Raw genomic sequence first — 22,877 nt, forward strand, 5'->3', positions numbered from 1 at the left:
ATAGCATGTCTCGTCAAAAATACATAGAAAAACACAGGAGGCGAGATACAGGCGATTTCCCAAAGACGTTTAAACAGGAAGTCAATGGAGCAGTGAATCTTGGGAGCACGTGATCTCCTGGTTCTGTGTGCAGCTATGGTCACTCATGTGTTAGAGAAAAGCGCCATCTAGTGGAAACACCCTCCATTTTCTTTTGTCAAATCGTCTGTGTCAGTGAATGAGTTAATGCCCTACTTCGTCATACAAACGTGTTGCACAAAAGTAGTGTAAATAGCCGATCTACAAGCTCTCAACGCGTCGCGTTGAGAGCTTGTAGATCGGCTATTTTCACTATTTTTGGACACACGGTTTTGGACATACAAGGTTTCCACCATGACAGCGACGAATTATGGAAAAAGGAACAAGAGGCGGTTTCCTTCCGCCCGCCGTTCCATTCTCCTACGGTGAATGGCATTATTATGTCGACCACAGACCGGAGCTGTTGATTGACTTAATAGGGCCTCGGAGGAGCGCTGACATGCGGTGATCATTTGACGAGGATAAAGCATCGCACCACATGGAAACTGGATGGAACTGTAAAAGGGCTTTGACTGCATGGTGGACTCCAGCTTGGCCCTCTGTTAAAGGGATAGTTTACCACAAAATGTCCTTTTTTTCTATCGATTAGTCACCCCATGGAGACAGGCATTTCCTAAGCCAATAATTTGATGACCAGCGGACCGGTAGGCAGCGGTTCCGGTAGGAGACACAAAGGACACATACAATTATTGGCTTAGGAATGAGACAAAAAAAAAGCATTAATTCAAGTCTCCATGGGGTGAGTAATCGATAGAAAAAAAGTGATTTTGGGGGTGAACTATCCCTTTAACCACTTAAACCCTCTAGACTTAGTAAACTGGACCTGAGTTGTATACCTCTGTACTTGGACCGCTCTTTTCTGTCTGCACCGAATGTCTTTGCCACAAAAAGTCTGATCTACAAGTGTGGATCTGCTATTTTTTGCTTAAAGTCCCTCCCAGAATATGGATGCTGGTGTACTAGTGGTCATAACCCACCATTTGTAGCCCTAGCATCCATATTCTAGGGGGAGGGGGGGACAATCTTGTGAGCCTGTGGATCGTCTCTTTTCGTCTAATAGATTTGGTGTAGAGGGAAAAAAAGAGTGCATACAGTGCTAGTACAGTATTTTTTTGAATTGCCAAAGAAATCAAAAAATGACACAAATGCGTCCACATACCATGGAATCATTAGAAAGCCTAATAATGGCCGTCATCACATTTCTAGGTCAGTCTTCTGGAGCCATATTGCATAACAACACTGGTTTGGTTGGACGGATGCCAGGTGTCTTTAAACCAGATATCACACGTTTAAGTCGCCATTCACTGCCTGTTATAGAGCAGCGGTCAAGTATACCCTCGATTTATATCGCTGCCGTCGGGACAGAAACCTCTCATCTCCATACAACACTGGTATTGACGCACCTAAAATCGAACGCACCCATTTATTTGACTAGCTGCAGCTGTGTTGCTTACATTCCTGTGTACTATAAGGTCAGTGTGATGCAGTCAAGCCTGACATGTTTTCACCCTGCTGTAGTTTTTAACCTGAAGTGGAAAACAAACTACAAAATGATCAATCAATCGACTGTGTTCCGGCTTGGATCAGTGGAACTAATGTACTGTAGTATACTTTTAAGTTCCTATTCTTCTGTATCCCAATGAAAACTGTATTACCCCTATAACCCTAGTACAACATGCCCAGAATAGGGATGCTAGGGTTCTTTATGAATGGCACGTATTGGTCTAGTGGTCTAAGCAGCACACAGGGTGCATTCAATGGATAGAATCATACAATACACCAGAGTCAGCTGGGCTTGGTCCTCACCTGGGGAACCATGAGGTGCAAGGCTTTTTTTCATTCAGAAACGTCAGTCAACATTCAGCGTATACGGAATATAGAATGTCAACGTTTTTTCCTTTGGTGACAGCAGGTTGTGTGGGGGACACGACATACAGACGAGCCCTGTTTCAAGACGATAACAACAAATCTAACACGTGTTTGTCAGTATTAAGAGTCGAGTGCTAAAGGTTAAAGGGAATGAAATTGAAAATACAAAAATATAACAGACTGTCACGTCTATGGAATATAAAGTACTGTATATATCGTTGCTGTCAGGTGGAAACCTTGTATATGTCCCAAAACCGTTCCTTTTTTTATTATCATTTTGAAGACATTTTTAAATTGTGGAAATTAGCCGACCTACAAGCACACAATCGCGAGGCGTTGTGTGCTTGTAGATCTGCTATTTTCACTGCTTTTTGTGTGACACTCTTGTGTGATGAAGTAAGGCATTCATTTACGGAAGAAAAAAAACATGCAATTGTGAAACTTTGAGCTCCAATTAGTAGCGCAGAGTATAGGCTACAGAAACCCCCATGTAAGTATGTGCGAATGCTGAGGACATTTAGCTTCCTAGTACTGTATCTTTCAGAATGAGTATTGTGTAAATGAACTGCATTTAAAATATAACAGACTGTTACATCTATGGAACATAAAGGATATGATAAACAGCTCCAATTAGTTACTGCAGCGCAGAATACAGAAGGAACCATGTATGTGGGCATGAGCAATTACTGAAAATCGTTAATTACTAGTACCTGGTCATTCAAACGTGACTGTGTTTATCAGGAGCATTCTTTCTGTTTGGAGACAGACACGCACGCACGCACGCACGCACGCACGCACGCACGCACGCACGCACGCACGCACGCACGCACGCACGCACGCACGCACGCACGCACGCACGCACGCACGCACGCACGCACGCACGCACGCACGCACGCACGCACGCACGCACGCACGCACGCACGCACGCTGGTTTGTGTTACTATACTTGGGAGGCCATCAACATTTTAGGATGTTGATTTTCATGAATGCCATTTTGACAAATTTTGACCCTAACCCTCAAGTTGAAAATAGCAGATGTAAAAGCTCACACCGCGTCACAGCCAGCCACAACGCATTGTGAGCTTGTAGATCGGCGGCTATAGAGCACCGAAGTCTGACTTAATACGTGTCAAATAAGAACTGTGTTCCAATCAAATGAGGTTTGACTCTTATGGACATGAAGCATCAACTGACGGTGAGAAAAGGCTAATTTTACTTCCGCCGAATTAGTAAAATTATCGCCAGAAACAGACTGTATCAAATATGAGTGACTGACTATCATAAACGATACAGAGCCACCTCCCTGACAATATCGCCGAGACAGTTTGTTTATTTTTGGACCACAATACTTCACTTCATACTTAATACTTCACAATACTATCACTTCTCTACTGTCCTCATCAACAACAACAACATCTGGCGTATTAGCTGTGACATCTGAAAAGGCATCATTTTCATTATTGCGCATGAACATGGCAGTTGAAACACAAGAGTGCTTATACATTTTGGCAAACGATGAAACATATGAACTTATGTCCTTAACTAATACAGTAGGTCAACAATTCTGTCGTGCCTAGCCATGTACATTCCCTTATATACATAGCAGCCATTCAGAATGTGTGACAGAGTTTCAGTAACTGGAGTGTGGTCATGGTGCAGACAATGAGGAGACGCACACACACACACACACACACACGCACGAACACACACACGCACGCACGCACGAACACACACATAGTTGACATCACGAAGCATAGCTGCATGTGTTTCCCTCATGCTTCATTAGGCTGATTGTAGTTTTCTATGCCCTTGATCTCTTTCAGGTTGATGAGATCTACCATGACGAGTCCTTGGGAACCAACATCAACATCGTGCTGGTGCGCATGATAATGGTGGGATACCGGCAGGTAGGAATCATCTCATCAGGAACCTCCCTGACCTCCTCTTTTCCACTGGTGTCCTGTGTTTGTTTCTCATGAAATAAGGATGGACCACTACTGTATATATCACTGCTGCTGTCGTGGGCAGAAACCTCTTATCTCCATTATTCTATTTTTTTTTTGTTGTTGTTGTAAATTAACCTATTTAATTCGGGAACGCATTTGTGTCATTTTAAGATTTCTTTGGCTATTAAAAAATAGCAGATATACAAGCTCACACCGAGTGCCGCGCTATGAGCTTGTAGATCTGCTATTTTAGGAAAAATCCTGAAAATGTGTGCAATTTGGCCGATTCTACAAATGTCTTCTAAATCCTAACAGTTTAAAAAAAAAACGTATGTTGCTAAATCAGTACAGTAGTTCTCAAACATTTTCATGGCACTCGGTGCTTGTAGATCTTCTATTTTTTAATAGCCAAAGTAGAATCAGAATCAGAATCAGTTTTATTGTCACATCACAGGTTTACAAGGTAAAAAAGTGGGTGAAATTCGTTTTTGTACATCGTTCCCATCGCAACGTTAATTTCCATAGAAAGAAGAGGGGGGGGGGGGGGGGGAGAAGAAGAGGGGTGGGGGGCAAGTGGGAAGGAGATCAAAACAAGAGAGCAACAGAAGGCCAGACAAGTTATCTACATATTTACAAAGTACCTGAGATAATAAAAACTAAGGTGCCTGAGCATAGCAGCAATGTATGTATACTGTGCATGTTATACTTATACTGTGCATGATATACATATGGACGTTAAGGTGCTTAGAGAAAAAAGAGCACAATAAAAAGGCAAAAAAAGTCAGTGCGTTATACATGGGATTAAGGTGCAAAAGGTCAGTGCGTGTCCACCTAGGGTGGACTGACCCTAGTATAATCCGCAAGTAGCTCCATGAGGGAGTGCAACAAAAAGTCATTTGTACCTGGTGTAGTCCACAGGTGTGTCCGAGGGGGAGCTAAGTCCAAGTCATTGTCCCTGGTATAATCCACAGGTGTGTTCAGGAAGAGCCAGAAAAGTCTGCACCGCCTGTTGTCAGGCTGCTGAACAAGGCTTATGCCTCATTCAGCATTCTGACAGCAGCCGGATTAAAACTGCACCAGTACCTGGTGGTGGAACTCTTGATACTGCGGTAGAGCCCCTTGCCCGGTCGCGGTCGTTGTAGGGGTTTGAACAGTCTGTGACTTGGGTGGTGCTTGTCCTTGATGATGCGCTTGGCTTTGACCACGCACCGCTTTTTGTACAGTTCCTGGAGCGCTGGGAGCTCGTCTCCCATTATTCGCTCTGCCGATCGCACTACTCGCTGTAGGCTGATCTTTTCTCGGGCAGTGCAGTTCCCGTACCAGGCCGTGACACGGCCTGTTAGGATGCCTTCAACAGAACTGTTGTAATACAGCCTGAGGATGCGATGTCCTACTCCGAGCTTCTTCAGGCGGCGGAGCCAGTACAGTCGCTGCTGAGCCTTTTTCCTCACGTGTGTGGTGTGCGTCTCCCATTTGAGGTCCTCCTCGATGTGTACTCCGAGGAACTTGAACTCGCTGACCCTTTCCACTGCAGCACCGTCGATGAGGATGGGCGCATGGTCTCTCCGCGGCCTCCTGAAGTCCACGATCAGTTCTTTGGTCTTGTCGACGTTAAGAGAGAGGTTGTTCTCCCGGCACCAGAGTGCCAGTGAGTTGATCTCCTCTCTATAGTCAGACTCGTCGTTGTTGACGATTCGGCCTATCACTGTCGTGTCGTCCGCGTACTTTATGATGGTGTTGGAGCTCAAATCTAAAATGACACAGATGCGTCCCCGGATTGAATGGGTTAACGCCCTACTTGATCATACTACAGTGTCACACAAAAGCATCAAAAAGTAGCAGATCTACAAGCTCGAAACGCGGCGCGTTTCGAGCTTGTAGATCTGCTACTTTTTGATGCTTTTGAATTTGAAGTTTTTGGACATATGAGGTTTCCACCCGACAGAGACGACTTGTTCCCATGTTCGTTTCTCATGAAATAAGGATGATATACTGTATACTGTAAGGACTATACTGTATGCCCCGGCCCCCCCACTGAATTGTGAATTTTATATCTCAGAATTCATATCTTGTAATTGACCCTTTGTCAAGTCCCGCACGTGGCCCCACCCCTCTTCTGCAGCCATTGCTTGCTGTTGCTTGGTTGCTATATCCATCCACTACAATTGAAAAAACTCGTTTCAGTCAGTGTTGCCATGTCCGCTTATTATGAGCGACTTTTGGCTGGTTTTTCTGTCAAATTGCTTGTAAATATTGGTTAGTTGCGGGTTGCATTTTTTTCCCGGCTTGTTTCTAAACTGTAGTTGCTTACTTGGGCTCGTTTCCTAAATGTTGTTTATACCAGTGGTTCTTAAACATTTTCATGTCGAGGACCCCCAAATTAATTATGTATTTGTCCGCAGACCGCGTCGCGGCGCTGAGCTTGTTGATTGGCTATTTTCAAATAGCCGTAGTCTAGTCGCTTCTTTTGCGCTTGTTCTCATAGACCTGGTTGCTTATTTCAATCGCAAAATCTGGCAACGCCGGTTTCAGTGGCCTTGTATTGATACTTCATGTAAAAAGGAACAACTCGGGGGGTGCAGCGTTTTTTCACCACCAAAACTGGATATTTTTCTCATTTCTCATATTTTTCGGCATAAACACCCGCTGCCGTGTGGAAGGAGCCTGCTGGTTGTCGCTCAGTCGGGGACCAATCAGATGTCTGTGGTGTATAAGTGGTGCTTTTTCATGTCAAGGACCCCCACAATGTATTTGTCTGTGGACCCCCATCTCAAAAGATTTTGTTCCAGGAAGTCAGGGACTCTAGAAGCAGAGATTTCAGTAAAAATAAATTGCTTTAAAAATATATGCGTATATTCTAAGATTTGCACAACTTTTCACGATTTTTGAATAGCCAAAGAAATCTAAAATGACAAAGATGCTTTCCCGGTTTTAATGGTTTAAAGGGTACAAATGGCCGATGCTTGTTCCTGATTACCTATATTTCAGCATCTGGCCTGTTCTTTGTGTCCGCCTGCCAAGGCCCAAAGACACACTGTTTTTACACATGCGATCAGATGAGCTCCGACATGCTGCATGTGTCCTCCTCACACCCAACTGGTCTCCACTCTGTAACGCCCACGTTAACGCCTGAACACAACCGTTTCAACGTGATTTCACCTTAGGTCCACTCCACACTCCACTTTGGCTGGCTTGGGTTATGCAACGCATTACAGCCCCAGCTCTTACCCTAACCCTGAACTTTAATTAATGAAAGATTATTTAACCACTTAAACCCCAGCATCGGTATTGTGGGGAAAGCTTTTTCTGAAAATAGCCGATCGACAAGCATAGCCGGAAATAGCCGATCGACAAGCTCACAATGCGACGATATACAAAAAAAATATATTCAAAGTTAATTGATTAATTGATTTAGCCTGGTAAACCATCCCGGTTGGGTGAATTCCCGTTCGGGTGAACTTCTGCTGACCGGTCTGATCCACAAGCGCTGGGTGGGCATTCTGCAGAAACCAAAAAGTGGAAGAGCCAATGAACGTATGTCAATCACAGGGCCCTGAGCGACGACGCTGATTGGCTCTTCCACTTTTTGGTTCCTGCTAAACGCAGTGAAGCATTTTTATGCATTTGGAAACTTGTGAAATGGGACATTCTGCAGAATGAGTACTTTTACTTTCAGTACTTTCAATATATTTTAATGTGAATACTTTTGTACTTTTACTCAAGTACAAAATGTGAGTACTTCTTCCAACGCTGGTAGGGAGGAGGGTAATGACACACACAGCTCTCTGCAGGCAGGACTGAACCGGGGTCATTGCGATTATGCGGTTGTTTCACGGGTCGATGAACGATAAAACTAGCAGTGTGCCCCTACTGTACAATGTCATCATGTCACTCTTCAGGGCCATGCGGTGCACTCTCTCTCTCTCCCTTATTGAGCGGTGGTTGTGTTGAAGTGATGAATCAATGGTACAGTACAGTACCATAGTGCCATAATGGAGGGAAATGTTTTCCACTCCACTACGTTTTTAGGTTTCTATCAAATCTATTCCCACTTGGAAGTAGACACTAGATCTGAGTGCAGTGCATAGTTAAGTTAGAAAGAGTTAAAAATAATAGAGGGCACAGGAAATCCTCGCCCATTCACTTGTATGGAGTTGCTCACCCATCGCATACAGTACTCCCTTTTCACCCCTTCTTCCGGGTTGGGAAATGTGACTACATACTGTATATAATGGTGTTGCATATTAAGCTTTTTCATAGATTTCATAGATAGCTTTATAGACTTGTTTGACAGCACAATCATCAGTGTATGTTGGATTCATGTTAATCTGTATTTTCAATACTTGGTAAAATAGCCTATCTACAAGCGCCACGAGGCGTTGTGAGCTTGTAGATCTGTTATTTTTTGGCTAAAGTTCTGCTCAGAATAGGGATGCTAAACGGTTCAAGTGGTTAATGTAAAAATAATCATCCAGTAGTAACTCTGAGGACCACCAAGGGGTCTCGGACCCCCTGTTGAAGACCCCTGGCTTACAGGTCATATTCACACTGTCATTGAAATCTAGCTTTGGCCTAATGTAATGTAATGCAATATTGAACAGAATGATGCAATAGCCTGGAACTTATAACCACTTTCAGCCTGGCGTCCATATTTTGGGAATGTGATAGGGCGAAAAGTTCAAAAGTAAAAAAATAAAAAACAAATAGTCAAAAACAGAGAAGATTGCTGATCTACAAGCTCGCCTATCTTCGCTGCACCGCACCGTTGTACGACAAAGAATAAAATAGGGTTCAAGTGGTTCATTGTGAAATCATGGCGTGCTCTCTGAGGAACTCAGTTCCGCAAAGAAGAAACGTTTTGGAATTCCTCCACGGTGCTCCTTGTCTCAACTCCTTGGCTTCCGATGATACCAGACTGAGAGTTGCTGTTTCCGTTAGTCTATATGTCATCATTGGTTCTCAAAGTGGGGTCCGGACCCCACTTGTACGTAATACGTATACAAGCCCACAACGTGTCGATGTAGATCGGCTAGTTAAACTATTCGATTTTTTTTTTAAGAATAGTAAAAAATGGCAAAGAAGTTCAAGGCTAATGGGTAAGGCACTGGCAAAAATATGGCCCCCAATGTGTTTTCCCCTGTTTATTGTTTTACTCTCAGTACTTTTAGTAGGCTATATATTTGTTTACTTTGATTGATTGATTGATTCATTGAAATTTTTATTAGGCAAAAGAATGTAAAACAACACAGTTACATTTATAATGCTTTTGTCTAAAAGGTCCGGCCAAAAAAGTCCTTGCGGACTTGTTTCCGTTGGGGTCCTTGAGTTAATTTCATAGACATATATAGTAGCAACCAAACAGTTCAAAAATCAACATGAAAATACAGATAATACAGAAAAAATACCACTATGTACAAAAAAAGCATTAAAAAAATATATGTACAAAAAAAAGGGGGGGGGAAGCATGGAAAAATAAAAATTATATACAAAAAAAGCATGAGGAAATACAAAATATGTACAAAAAGAGGAGGGGGGGGGTCGTCTGTCTACAGGGAAACTGGTACTAGCTCCTCTTTCGGCCTCCAGAAAGATGGGTTTTTAGGGCTGTTTTGAATGAGCCCAGGGAACTGCATTTTTTGAGGGATGGGGTTAGACTATTCCATTCCTTGGTGGCTGTGCTATAGAAGGAGAATTTGCCCATGTTTGTTTTATGGGAGGGTGGTACCAGATTGTTGTTTACGCTCCCTCTAGTTTCGTGGCTGTGGGTGTCACTAACTTTTTCGAGGTATTTATACAGATATGCGGGTATAGGGGGCATATCGGGCAAATCTGCATTTACAATTTTGAAGACCAGACCCATTTTTAGTTGTTTAACCCTGTCTTCCACCCTGAGCCAGCCTAGGCTGGCAAAGTGAGTGGGAGAGAGGTGGGTCATGGGCCCCAGTCCGAGAAGTAGTCGGATCAGTTTGTTTTGGGAGGTTTGAAGCTTAGTCTGCAGTGACACTGAGGTGTTGGAGTACCAAGAGGAGCTAGCATAGTCAAAAAGGGGCTGTATCAGGGCCCCTGAGAGGGTCCTGAGGGCCTGAGGGTTGACAAAAGAGGAAACTCTGCCCATAAATCTGGTTCTCTGGTTTACTCCTTTGACCACCTTTGTTGCCATGCTTTCACCTGTCAGGTATTTGTCAAGAATACATCCCAAATAGGTAATCTCTTCTTTGCTAGTGATGATTGTGTCATCGACTTTGACCTTGAAGTCATTTACCTTCATTTTACTGAGGGAATGTCTGGTCCCAAATAGGATGGATTCGGTTTTCCCAAGGTGTAGAGACAGTTTGTTATCGGTCAGCCAGGTACGGATTTTTGAGAGTTCAGAGCTGAGAGCTTCCTCAACTTGCAACTTGTCCTCACCCGAGATCAGGAGTGCCGAGTCATCAGCGAACAGGAACAGTTTGCAGTTACAGGCAGCATTCATGTCGTTAATGTATAGAAGGAACAGTAACGGCCCTAGAATGCTGCCTTGAGGAACCCCGCAGCTCACCGGGAGGGATGAGGACATGGTTCCGTTGATGTCAACCACTTGTTCTCTACCCTCCAGGTAAGATCTCATCCAATTTAGTGATGTGCAATCAAAACCAATCGCCCTCAGCTTATCAAGTAGAATTGCGTGGTTTACAGTGTCAAACGCCTTTTGGAGGTCCAGCATGACCATGCCACAGTATTTGCCCGAGTCTACCTCACGTTTGATGTAGTCGGTCAAATATAGTAGGCATGTGTCAGTGGAGTGGGATGTTCTGAAGCCTGATTGGAATTCAAACAACAGTTTACGCTCGCTGAGGTAGCTGTTGATTTGTTCTTGGATTGATCGCTCTATAACCTTTGAGATGGAACAAAGGATGGAAACAGGCCTATAGTTGCCAGGGTCTAGTTTGCTTCCTTTTTTAAATAGAGGGATTACTCTTGCCAACTTGAATTCTTGTGGGACGTGACACTGACTGATGGATAAGTTTGTAATGTGGGCTACTATGGGAGCAATGGAGACCGCTGCGTCTCTGAGGAATCTGGTGGGGATGTTGTCAAGGCCGGTGGCCTTGTTTGGCTGTAGGGCGAGGAGTTTGTTTTGCACATCCTCAGTCAATACAGGTTTGAAAAAAAAGGAATCTTTTTTAGCCCCTAGTTTCTCATAGTGAGCTTGAATGTGGTCGGGGCCGTACAGACCTGAATGCTGAGGGAGTTTGCTTACCAACTGGGTTGCAACTGTGGTGAAGAAACTGTTAAAACAGTCCGCTACCAATTGCTTGTCGGTAGTGAGTGAGCCACTTGAAATAATGCAAATGTTTGTAGATTTAGTCTGAATTTTCCCGTTGCAGCCTAATTGTTTTAGTGCCTCCCACAGTTTTTGTGGGTGGCTTTTGTTTGCCTCTATGTTCTCATTTAAGAAATTCTTTTTGGCATTTCTGATCAATTTAGTAACTACATTTCGTAGATTTCTGCACTTTTCAAGTAGCTGCTCACTTTTGTTTTTCCTGAGCTCAGAGTAGCTTTTGTTCCTGAGTTTGATGGCATTCAAAATGTCACCCTTCATCCAAGGTTCTGTGCTAGCTTTGACCCTCACCACCTTTGTGGGTGCGATGTTATCAAGTACACACAAAAAAGCTTTTTTGAAACAGGACCAGGACTCCTCCACAGAGGTGCAATTTAGGACATGGGACCAGTCCATCTTTCCAAGAGCTGTTGTTAGAAGATCACTTGAGTAGTGTTTCATAGACCTGCAGCTGATTGTCCTGTGACAATAAGCTCCAGGTCCTGAGTGTACAGCACTTTGGTTCCACGCTGTTGTTTTAAATGTGCTCTGTAAATAAAGTGGATTTAATTGGACTGGAACTTCTTGTTCACATTGCCTCATATTGGAAGAAGAAGAGGGGCAACGTGGAACACGATGAAGGATGTCTCACATGTGGATCGCAGCGTCAGGGCTCACATGTGTCAAACAGTAGTGTTACAACACGTATAATAATCTATTTTTGAACAGCGTATGCATATGTGTGATTCGGTCGTACTGTAGTGGCGGACAGTAACACAATACATTTACTCCAGTATTGTACTTTTCTTGAGTATCTTTGGAGACATGACTTTCGATGCAATACATTTCAAAGACAAAGACTCCAATACATTTCTGGAAGGGGGAAAAGTACATTATGAATGGACCTGTTAAGTCCTATTTCAAGTACAGTGAAAGTAGAAGATCATTTTTCATAAGCCCAGAGTGCCAGAAGGAGCGAGTGCATTTTCCGGCAGCGGCTGCTGCCGCGGAACTGCCGGTGGAGGAGCGGCAGCTGCCGGCAGTGACTGCCGGCGGTGGAGCGGCAGCTGCCGGCGGAGCAGCGGAACTGCCGCGGAACTGCCGGTGGAGGAGCGGCAGCAGCGGAACTGCCGCGGAACTGCCGGTGGAGGAGCGGCAGTCAACTTATTTTTTCCGCCGATAAAGTATAGTTTTGGACCATGACGGAGGCGCGCCGACTCAGCAGACCTTGAGGCCAAGGAGTCGCGCCCGAGCGCCTCCAGGCGCGAGTGCCCGCGACGACCGGCCGATGGTCTGCTAGTCGACTAAGCGCCGTCCGAGTTATGTACCGATAGGCACAGAATCGTAAATAATATTGGTGGGGACTGCGTTACACAAACGCAGCACACTCCCAAAGCTGGCGCCGCCGGCAGCTCCGCGGCAGCAGCCGCTGCCGGAAAATGCACTCGCTGTCCCTCCAGAGTGCCAATGAAATTACGTCACTTTTTTTTTTTTTTTTTTTTTCCAGAACCCTAGATATCATGATTTGAAGATTTGCTGCTCCATTCACTTCTTGTTTAACATCTTACTGAAAAAGGCTGTATCTCGCTTCCTAAGCACTTTTTTTTTTACAATGTATTTTTGGCTCTGGCACTGGGACAACACAACCAGAAATAATTCTGGCACATGAGTTAATATTTTTTGAGGTATTAGATTTGTTTTTGGTCTTCATTTTAATAGAGTAATGCATTGATAATAAACGGGGAAAAAAGTACTCTCTACTCATGGATACTTAAGTATTTAAAAAAACGTACTGTATACTTTTGAATACTTCAGTATTTTTAAAAGCAAGTACTCCACTACTTTAACTCAAGTACAATTTTGACACAGCAACTTTCACTTGTGGTGGAGTAATATTTGACCAGGAGTATTTATACTTTGACTGAAGTATTTCGGGATGAGTACTTTGTCCACATGCACTGAACAGTAGCGATACAGCACGCGTACTGTAATATCTATAGTATTTTTGGGCTGCACATGCATTTGTGATTTGCGTCGGTGTCTCATGGAAATAAATCTCAACAGTAATGTACTTCTCCCGTGAGTTTCATGACGTGCGACTGGCTGAGACTCCGGGATCAACTTGATATATAGCCTAATGCATACTTTAAGTGAGGGTGTGTGGTGAGGCTTTACTTCTGGGATGTATTGTACAGTTTAAACAGCACGTAGGTCTTTAATGTAAGAATCCTGTTTGATTCTGACTGGAGAACTTAAGACTTCTGTGTGTGTGTGCGTGTGCGTGTGTGTGTGTGTGTGTGTGTGTGTGTGTGTGTGTGTGTGTGTGTGTGTGTGTGTGTGTGTGTGTGTGTGTAAATAAAAGCAAGACATGCCTAAAAATGGCTAATCACTTTCAGCCTGGCGTCCCTATTTTAGGCATAGACAAAAGAAAATTTCAGAAATTCAAAAATGTTCATAATTTCCAACATTTTTTAAAAAGGTTGCCCTGCGGCGCTAGTTCAGGCAGACGACTCCTGATCAGGTGATGAGTCACATGCACGTTCAAATCTGCTGCTGAGCCAATCAAATGAAGCTGTGAGAAACTGACAGGAAATGGGAAATGCCACCTTCTGGAAAAGCTCATTGTATTTGCTGCTTCTGCTCTGCTGCTGCTTTCTGCTTAGCTCTATTAAGTTTTTTTGCACTCCCACCACCACTAGACAGAGACTTGATGGCAAAATATACTTATAAATATTTATGCTCCATGAATGCACTTATTTCAATCCAAGAGTTGTCTGACTGAAAATTGTGTTTAAGTGGGTTTCTTTTGTATTTATTAACCGGTCAAATGTTATCCTGCCTCTTTTTTTTTGCGTCTCTCTCCACAGTCCATAAGTTTGATCGAGCGTGGCAACCCGTCCCGCAGTCTGGAGCAGGTGTGCCGGTGGGCCAACACGCAGCAGCGGCGTGACCCCGAGCACGACGAGTACCACGACCACGCCATCTTCCTCACAAGGCAAGATTTTGGTCCCGCAGGTATGCAAGGTACTGTATTTCTTCTCGATCGAGGACATGTGCAGACTGAGTGCTTCCGTTCACAAGGGAGGGGTCATTGGCTTCAAGTCTCGCCCAGGTAAGGTCAATGGAACCTGAATCAGGGGGGGGGGGATGTCGCAGCATGAGGTCAAGAAACCTGGCGCTGTCAGCCATGACCTCACACTGCCTGGCCAGTGGTGGAAAGTAACTAAGTATACATTTACTCAAGTACAGTTTTGAGCAGTGTTGGAAAGTAACTAAAGTAACTTAACGAAAAAAGTAATATTATTACCGTTTTCCAGTAACTAGTAATATAACTAATTACTTTCACGTTTTGAGTAATAAATATTACAGTTACTATTTTCCAAAAGTAACTTGTTACTATTTTGACGAGCCTTGACGAGCCATTTTGACGAACAAAAGGAACTAAATCTCTTCCTGAAAAGACCCATTCATTTATCAGTCAGTTGGACTCTCAGTCATTTGCTAAATCTCAACAGCCTGTGTGGACAGTGGATGGAACGGTGTGGTGGATGCATCTGGCTGTTGGTAAGATACTAAGATCCATAAAAAGATATCACACACCTAACACCCCCCAAGTATTGTCAACTTCAACCCACAAGTGAGAAGCTCACAATGGGCAAGTTGAGGCACAGCTGTTTACACAGCAGGTGAACAAACCAATTGATCAGCCCCAATGTGTCTGAGGCTCTGACACACGAAAGCTTAACGTCAGTGTAAACAAAGATTACTTTTCGGAGTTAAATCAACAATGAGGATTTTACAATGTAGGCTGCAGAAAAGGGAAGAGAAAAAAAACTGCTGATGTTGAAAATGCAAAGTAAGACTTTTGGGGAGAAAGGATGCAATTACTGGGGGCGAGAAAAAAAAAGTAAAGTAAAGTAATAATAGACTTTTCACTTAGTATCTCTAGCTTGTGGTATTGCCGATTTTACTTAAGTAAATAGATAAATCAGAGTACTTCCTCCACCACTGCATGAGGTCAGGACCGGGCTGGCGCTCCCAGCGATGACCTCACACTGCTGATTCTCTTCTCTCGTCCTCCGCCATCACCTCGCTGACTTGAGGTCAAACGCCAACCCTGGGTTTGAAAAAATGACGACGACAAAAATATGAAAGGTTCTTTTTTTGGCATGTAGATAAAAACCAGAAGTGCTTACGGTAAATTGAGGTTTTAACTCTTAACTACTGTGGGTTATAGACTAACTGTTGTTTTTTTGTATTCTTTTAACTTGATTCTGTTTGGTATTGAGGGTTAATCTAATCCAACGCATTCTCACACCCAAACCTGTGCATACAAGAAGAAGTTTACGTTTGTATAAGATTTTGTTTATGAAAGAAACCCCCCCCAAAAAACGAAGAAAATACTTGATGAATTGAAGTAAAATTGAGATCAGCAGCAAAACTATTATTAAAAGTCTCCAAACTCCAAAACCACGCTCAGATTGTTCATTCACCGTAAAGGAACGATATACAAACGGAAATTCTTCTTGTATTCAACTGAATGGGTGAGTAAATGATCGAAAAACTTTTTTTTTTTGGTGAACTACTCCTTTAACCTCTGCAACCAAACCTGGTGAATACATGGTCTGGATTGAACAAACATCCTCTTTCTCAAGTTCAATACCACTCATTGACTTGTGTTTTATATTTAATTTTAATCTCTCTTCCTGGCATCCCTATTTCGGGCATGCCGTTATTGGCGAAAACGTAAAAAAACCAAAAAATGCTCAAGCATTTTTTTGAAAATAGCCGTGAGTTAGAGAGCAAGACAGCTATTTTTGAAAAATCGTAAGCATTTTTGCAAATCTTTGAACATTTTTTAAATCTTTAGTTCTAGAGACCCGCAGAAGCAAAGATTTGAGTTTCAAATGTTCGCTTTAGAAAATATATATTCAAAGATTTGCAAAAATAGCAGATATACAAGCTCATAGCACGGCACTGAGTGCCGTGCTATGAGCTTGTATATCTGCTATTTTTGAACAGCCAAAGAAATCTAAAATGACAGAGATGCGTTCCTGGATTGAATGGGTTAAAAAATATATTATTATTATAAAAAAAATTAAACGCCTACAAAATCTAGCGCTCAAGTGGCTAAAGCACAACGTGTCACGTTTAGAGGATGATCACAGAGCTTAAAGTACCTGTTGTGCATGTCACACCTTCCTTTCGGGACGTTGCCGTAGCGACCGCAGTGTTTTGTTGTCATAACACGGACAGTGTGTGTGGCTCCGTTGAACAAGGATCCCGGGCCCCGGGGGCCTTGTTCTCAGGGTCACGCGCAGACATCACACTCTGCTGCCACAGGTTTGCTGGGAGATGATGGAATCCATCTCTCCAAATAATATCCTCGCTGTCAGGGGTTTGGAAAACCTCTTATCTCCATAATTCTAACTTTTCAATGACCCTACTTGATCTTTACTACAGCATCACACAAATCAAAAAAAAAAAACGCTTCGCTTCGCGCCGCGTTTCGAGCTTGCAGATCTGCTACTTTTTGCTATTTTTGAATTTGTATCCTGAAAAGTAACAGCTTTTGGACATACGGTATGAGATTTCCACCCGGCAGAGACGATGTCCAAAGCTCTTACTTTTCAGGATAAACCCCCCCCCAAAAAACAGCAAACATACAGTAGCAGATCTACAAGCTCAAGCTTGTGAGCCTCTTAAGCCCTGTACATCTTGTACGAGAAATAGCAAAAATAGAAGATCTAAGCGTCATGACGTCACACGTCGCATTGCGATGTGTTGTTGTGAGCTTGTAGATCTGCTATTTTCGCTCTTTTTTTACCTACAGTACAGGCAGACAATGGAGGAAAGGACGTAATCGTCTCTGTCCGGTGGAGAACCTCAGATGTCCAAAAAAGGACATATTCAAAAATAGCAATAGTAGTAGATCCACAAGCTCAAAATGCGTCGCTTCGCACCATGTTTCGAGCTTGCAGATCTGCTACTTTTGTGTGACTGTAGTATGATCAAGTAGGGCGTTAATTTACGGAAAACACAAAATGTTAAAATATGGAGATACAAGGTTTGCGCCCGACAGCAACGAAGTTACGATTTTGTGCAACATGTTTAAAATGTTGGACTGACTCCAAACAGACATGGCCTCAGGTTCAGTGTTTGTGATTTCGTCACTGTCGGGTGGAAACCTTGTATGTCCATAACTGTTCCCTTTTTATTATTAAAACAATAATAACGATAATAAAATAGTATAGCCGATCTACAAGCTCACGGCACGTCGCGTCACGCTGTGTTGTGAGCTTGTAGATCTGCTATTTTCACCGCTTTTGTGCGGTGCTCTTGTATGATGAATTATAGGGCATTAAGTCAATAAATACATAAAAATATTGAGATACAAGGTTTCTTCCCTGACAGCAGCGATTTGCTCTCTTGGTTACGGAGATCCTTCTGTCTCATAATCCTTCAGTGTTTGAACACTATAACCGGGTGTCCAACTCTCTCTCCTGACTCAGAAAATAGACCATAATTATACCAAAGTATTTATGTCTGTATACTGTAGCTTCCGCTGTAACTTTTCGCTTGATTGTGCAAAAAAGCTCCACAACAACAGCCTGTTCATTAGAATGTAAACATCTGCTGTACATTCTCATGAACATCCATTATCTGCCTTTTACAGATAAAGGGCTAAATCCTGATTTAGACTTTGGTCGCATCTCGCACCAAAAACAGGCGATCTACAAACGTCAACAACAGCTGCTTCGGTTCCTCCGGTTCCAGATCCCAAACCCTACAGTTGTGACGTTGTGTAGATCAGCTAATTTCGGCTGCGAGAGACACATCCGGCACGCAAAATAAACATAAATCAGGCCTATGCTCCACTGCTTCTTTCCATTTCACTGACGGCACAAAATAGGGTCATTTTGTCATTTTCTTTTTTACTTGGGATTAATACTGTATAGAGCCTATTACCATATCATCCATAACGTCATTGCCATCATTCATCATCAACCATCATGACAACTGCTGCTGCAGCCATTCTTCTCTCTTTTCCAACACCCACCAGAATAACCTTAGATGCTTTTGAGGCTCGCCTTTTATCAACAGGGCTGTTGTCTTCATGTCTGCATTTTTCTGCTTTTTACCTGCATGCCAAAAGCTCCACTGATGGTCAGAAAGCATGGGATTGTATTTGAAAAAAACCTGACGGCCATCGTTGAGAGAGAGGCCCCCGCAACCAAAATGTTGCTTCACCACACCAGCATTATTATTATGCGCTAAAGCTGAATCGCTGCACATCTCTTGATCGAGTTATGGAATCGTTTTATTTTTGTGCTTCTTTGCAAATTTACACTGTACCTTTTTTTTTTTTTGCACGACTGCGTCTCTTTACAAGAATAATTTATGTTCAGTAGAAAAAAGTGTCCAACACGACGCAATTTTCCAGTTGAAAATACAGCGTTCTTGTCAAGCGATGCAGTCAGATTAGCCTTAAGGGAAACATATATATTGAAAGAAATTGGCCTTTCAAGGCCAGATGTCCACCGAGGAGTTTTTTAGTTTTAGTTTTTTTAGCAGTAAATGTGAGGGGTCCAAACGGCCAGAGATGAAAATATTTCAACTCATACAAACGACAGACATGAACGTGCATACGCAGAATAGACGCTCAGCACCGCATCAAGCTGCTGGTGTTTTCAGCATATAGTGTAAATACTGCTGCTGCGCTCCCATTGAAAACAATTCAAAACATTACCCTGCACTCAGGAAAAAAAATTAAAGGAAAAAAAAAAACGCCTCGGTGGACACAGCCCCTAAGTTTCAGGTTGTATGGGTGAATTATGTTTTCTATGATTATTTATTACTGTATGCTTTGTTAAGATTATGTGTGTGTGTTGGTCTGTTTAAAAGTTACCCAGTTGGTCTGGGTAATTAATTATGAAATGCATGGGTCTCATCTCAGGACTTTATTTATAAAAAAGAAAAAAATCACATCCAATACATACAGTATATTGTTGCTGTCGGGCAGAAACCTCTTATCTCTTCTTTTTCGTTAATTAACGCCCTACTTGATCATACTACAGCGTCACACAAAAGCAGCAAAAGTAGCAGATCCGCGAGCTCGAAAAGTGGCGAGAAGCAACGCGTTTCGAGCTTGTAGATCTGCTACTTTTGAATTTGAATCCTGAAAAGTAACAGTTTTGGACATATGAGGTTTCCACCCGACAGAGACGACATTTATATTCAAGCTGTACATTCAATCCACACTGATAGAAACTCCAGACTTTGTTTTTTTTTCCTAAATCCACCCCGGTCACCCAGAATCTCCAATGTTCGCCTGCTCCCTTTTTTTTGCATTAGCCATTTCCTGCCCTCTAAGATGATTTGTTATCTTCTTGGAAGTTTTATTTGTATCCGGCATGTCTGTAACTAAGTACTGTACTAGTACTGTAGTGTATATCCCCCCCCAGCCCAAGTTGTTTCAATGAAAGGCATAAATCTTGAACAAAATATGTGCTAACACAATCAGCCGGTTCATCCTACATTATACTGTACTTATGTGTAGGTGGTAATGTATATATCCAATGTGTCTTCAGTAGGCCTGTCACAATTATTACATAATCGCCTAATCGCAATTAATTGAGATAAATCACAATTATTTTAGATTTCTCGTCCATCTTTGGAGTTACACCATGGCAAGGTAAATACACAACCCAAGCCTCTACCAAAGTGGTCTTGCTCTTTAAGCCCCATATCAAAAATAGCTAAAATAGCTGGTCTAAAAGCTAACTACGAGTTGTGAGATTTTAAGATCAGTTATTTTCGTTGAACCTATGCGCCCACGGAATGGGAACGCCAGGGTTCATGTGGTTAAATAAATTGCAAAAAAACGTTTTGGCTGTGAAGAAGATACGGTTTGAAAAAGGGTGAAGTGCTCCTTTAAGTGGCTTGTTTTTTAACATCACAGCACAACATCATCAGTGCTGTGTTGGTCTCTCTTGTTGCCTAGGTTACGCTCCGGTCACGGGCATGTGCCACCCCCTGCGGAGCTGCACCCTCAACCACGAGGACGGCTTCTCCTCCGCCTTCGTGGTCGCCCACGAGACCGGTCACGTGTGAGTACTATTATAGCGCCCCCCACTGGTGTCAAAGTACCTTACTGTACTTTAACTGTGTTTCAGTGGTTCTCAAACTTTTTGGTGTCAAGGGACCCCCCGAATTGATATGTATTTGGCTGCAGCGGACCTCCCATTCTGAAAAGGTTTTTGAGCCAGGGACCCCCCCCCCCCAGAAGAGAAGATTTGTGTTATTTTTTTTCTAAATTAATCTAACTTTTCCAATTATTTTCGAATCAATATTATTCAAAAATTGCAGATGCACGAGCTTGCTGCGCCGTGCGAAGTGACGTGCTGTGAGCTTGCCTTGTACATCTGATATTTTTGAATAGCCCAACATTATAAATGGATAAAGTGGTTACGATGATTGTGATGCTACTACCCCCCCCCCCCCCCCCACCAAGGACCCTACTTTGAGAACCAATGCAGTATTTGACCACGTGAAACCCCAGCATCTTGAATTCTGGGGAAAAACTCTTGACAGGATTATGTAATAATGGTGACAGACCTGGAGACGTGAGTGCGCTTCTCTCTGGAGACAATGATAGAGGCTCCATCTGTCTGATCGGGTGCAGCATGGCTCAAATTGAACTCCACGTCACCCTGATTGGACGCTGACCCAATTGAATCATAGAAAATGTGAGAGCGCTTCATCTGAGAATTGGTTTCAGAACTTTGAGCTTTGATTCCACCACCTAGATCAGCGTTTTTTTTTATTGAATTATTGATTGATTGAAGTGGTTGAAATGTAACATACAACACATATAAATGGGTGGGGTTGGCGAAAGGGCCTCTCTGTGTGGAGTTTGCATGTTCTCCCCGTGTCCCCCAGTGTAGGTAGTAGGTACCGTCACAAAAAACATGCAGTAATCCTGGTCTCTATACTGCCTCCCCCTGGTCAGCCGGGGCGCCTGATGGAGGGGAAAGGAACTCGTTGGAATAACGTGTTCCTTCCACGAGCTACGTCCAACCGGGGAAACGGTCTGCTAGCTCCTCATGCATTGAAGGAAGCATGAGCTCAGTTCGGGGCTCTCCCCAGGCTGGCAGAGGGAGAGTAGCACCCAGGATTACAGCTTAGGCAATTGGCACTGGTTGAAAACATGGGTTACAAAAATCGTGGGATAAAAATAATAATATAATAATATATATAAAAAATCACACCCTGTGTGAAGTGGGCGGTGTCTTGCTAGCTAATCACAATACTGAATGGAGTCAACCAATCATGTACAAAAGATAAATACATTTATTGAAACACTCTTTATGATGGACGAAACCATAACTTTACAAAAAACAAATTTATGTTTTTTGTAAAGTTATGGTTGCTTATATAGGGCTATGCACATGTGTCATGTGACACTGGCCAATCACAGTCCTGAATAGATTGTGATTGGCCAATCACAGCGCAGGATAATTGTACAAATTTCCAAACCTCACTTTTAGGGCCGGTTTCACTGCCCAAGATATTTGTAAATTTTTCCAAATCTCACTTATAGGGGCGGTTTCACCGCCCAAAAACATATAAATGGACTATGTTAAACCACCTTTTGCTGGGGACCCCCAGGAACCCCCTCAACGACCCCTGGTGGTCCCCAGACCCCACTTTGAGAATCGGTGACCTAGATAGATGGTTAAAATTTACTTCCCGAACTGAAGGTCTCATCATGCAAGAACAAAAAGTGTCAGGTATGTGGCTGTCCTTCATTGTAGGACATTGTATTGTGAGGTGCATTGTGCGGTATACACTGTATGTCATTGGTTCTCAAAGTGGGGTCCGGGAACCCCCAGGGGTCCTTGGGGGGAGGGGGGTCCCAGGGGGTCCCCAGCAGTTTCACATAGTTAAAGTGTCAAGGACCCCAAAATTTATATGTATACTGTATGTACAGTACACATAGTTTAACATAGTTAAACCACATAGTTAAACCACTTTATCCATTCATATGTTGGCTATTCAAAAATATCAGATCTAGCGCTCACGCGCTTCTCTTCTCTTCTGGGGGTCCCTGGCACGAAACATTTTCAGATGAGGGTCCGTGGGCCAAATACATATCAATTTGGGGGTCCTTGACATGAAGAAGTTTGAGAACCACTGCTGTAGATGGTGTCCTTCATGGGTAGCTCAATAGCACCGCCTATGGGTCAGTGTTGTCCCAGGAGCATAATCTAATCTGCAGACACGGAAAGTAGCTAAGTATATTTACTCATGTACTGTACTGGAATACATCTTTGAGGTACAGTACTTTTAGTTTACTTGAGTATTTACTTTTTTTATGCTTTATAGTTCTACTCCACTGCATCTCAGAGGCAAATATTGTACTTTTTACTCAACTAAAGTTGTTGGGCAGCTTTAGATACTAGTTGCTTTGCATATTTTAATTATTATTACAAAACATGCAGTATATTAACTGATCAATTATGATGTGTTACGTTTGGTACTGCAAGAATACTTTCATGCCAATACTTTTTTTTACTTTTGTACAAAAGAAAAAAGAAAACATTTGAGTACAGGGCTTTGTAGAGAGTATTTCTGCATTGTGGTATATCTACTTTTACTTAAGAAACATTGGAGTACTTCTT

The 22,877-nt window shown here is 42.9% G+C and overlaps 1 protein-coding gene across 4 annotated transcripts in view; it reads left to right on the plus strand.

Moving 5' to 3' along the window:
* The window catches only part of adamts14 (ADAM metallopeptidase with thrombospondin type 1 motif, 14), a 110,341-nt gene that overhangs the window by 50,206 nt on the left and 37,258 nt on the right, over positions 1-22,877 (plus strand). For 3 of the 4 annotated variants that reach the window (XM_080454851.1, XM_080454854.1, XM_080454852.1), the window contains exons 5-7: positions 3,771-3,854; positions 14,061-14,217; positions 20,198-20,303. In XM_080454851.1, the coding sequence (XP_080310977.1) occupies positions 3,771-3,854; positions 14,061-14,217; positions 20,198-20,303 (347 nt within the window). The remainder of the gene's footprint in view (positions 1-3,770; positions 3,855-14,060; positions 14,218-20,197; positions 20,304-22,877) is intronic. The other variant, XM_080454853.1, reaches the window with a different exon arrangement.

Source organism: Gymnoscopelus braueri, assembly GCF_963280865.1.
Source record: "Gymnoscopelus braueri genome assembly, chromosome: 17".
Taxonomy (NCBI): Eukaryota; Metazoa; Chordata; class Actinopteri; order Myctophiformes; family Myctophidae; genus Gymnoscopelus; species Gymnoscopelus braueri.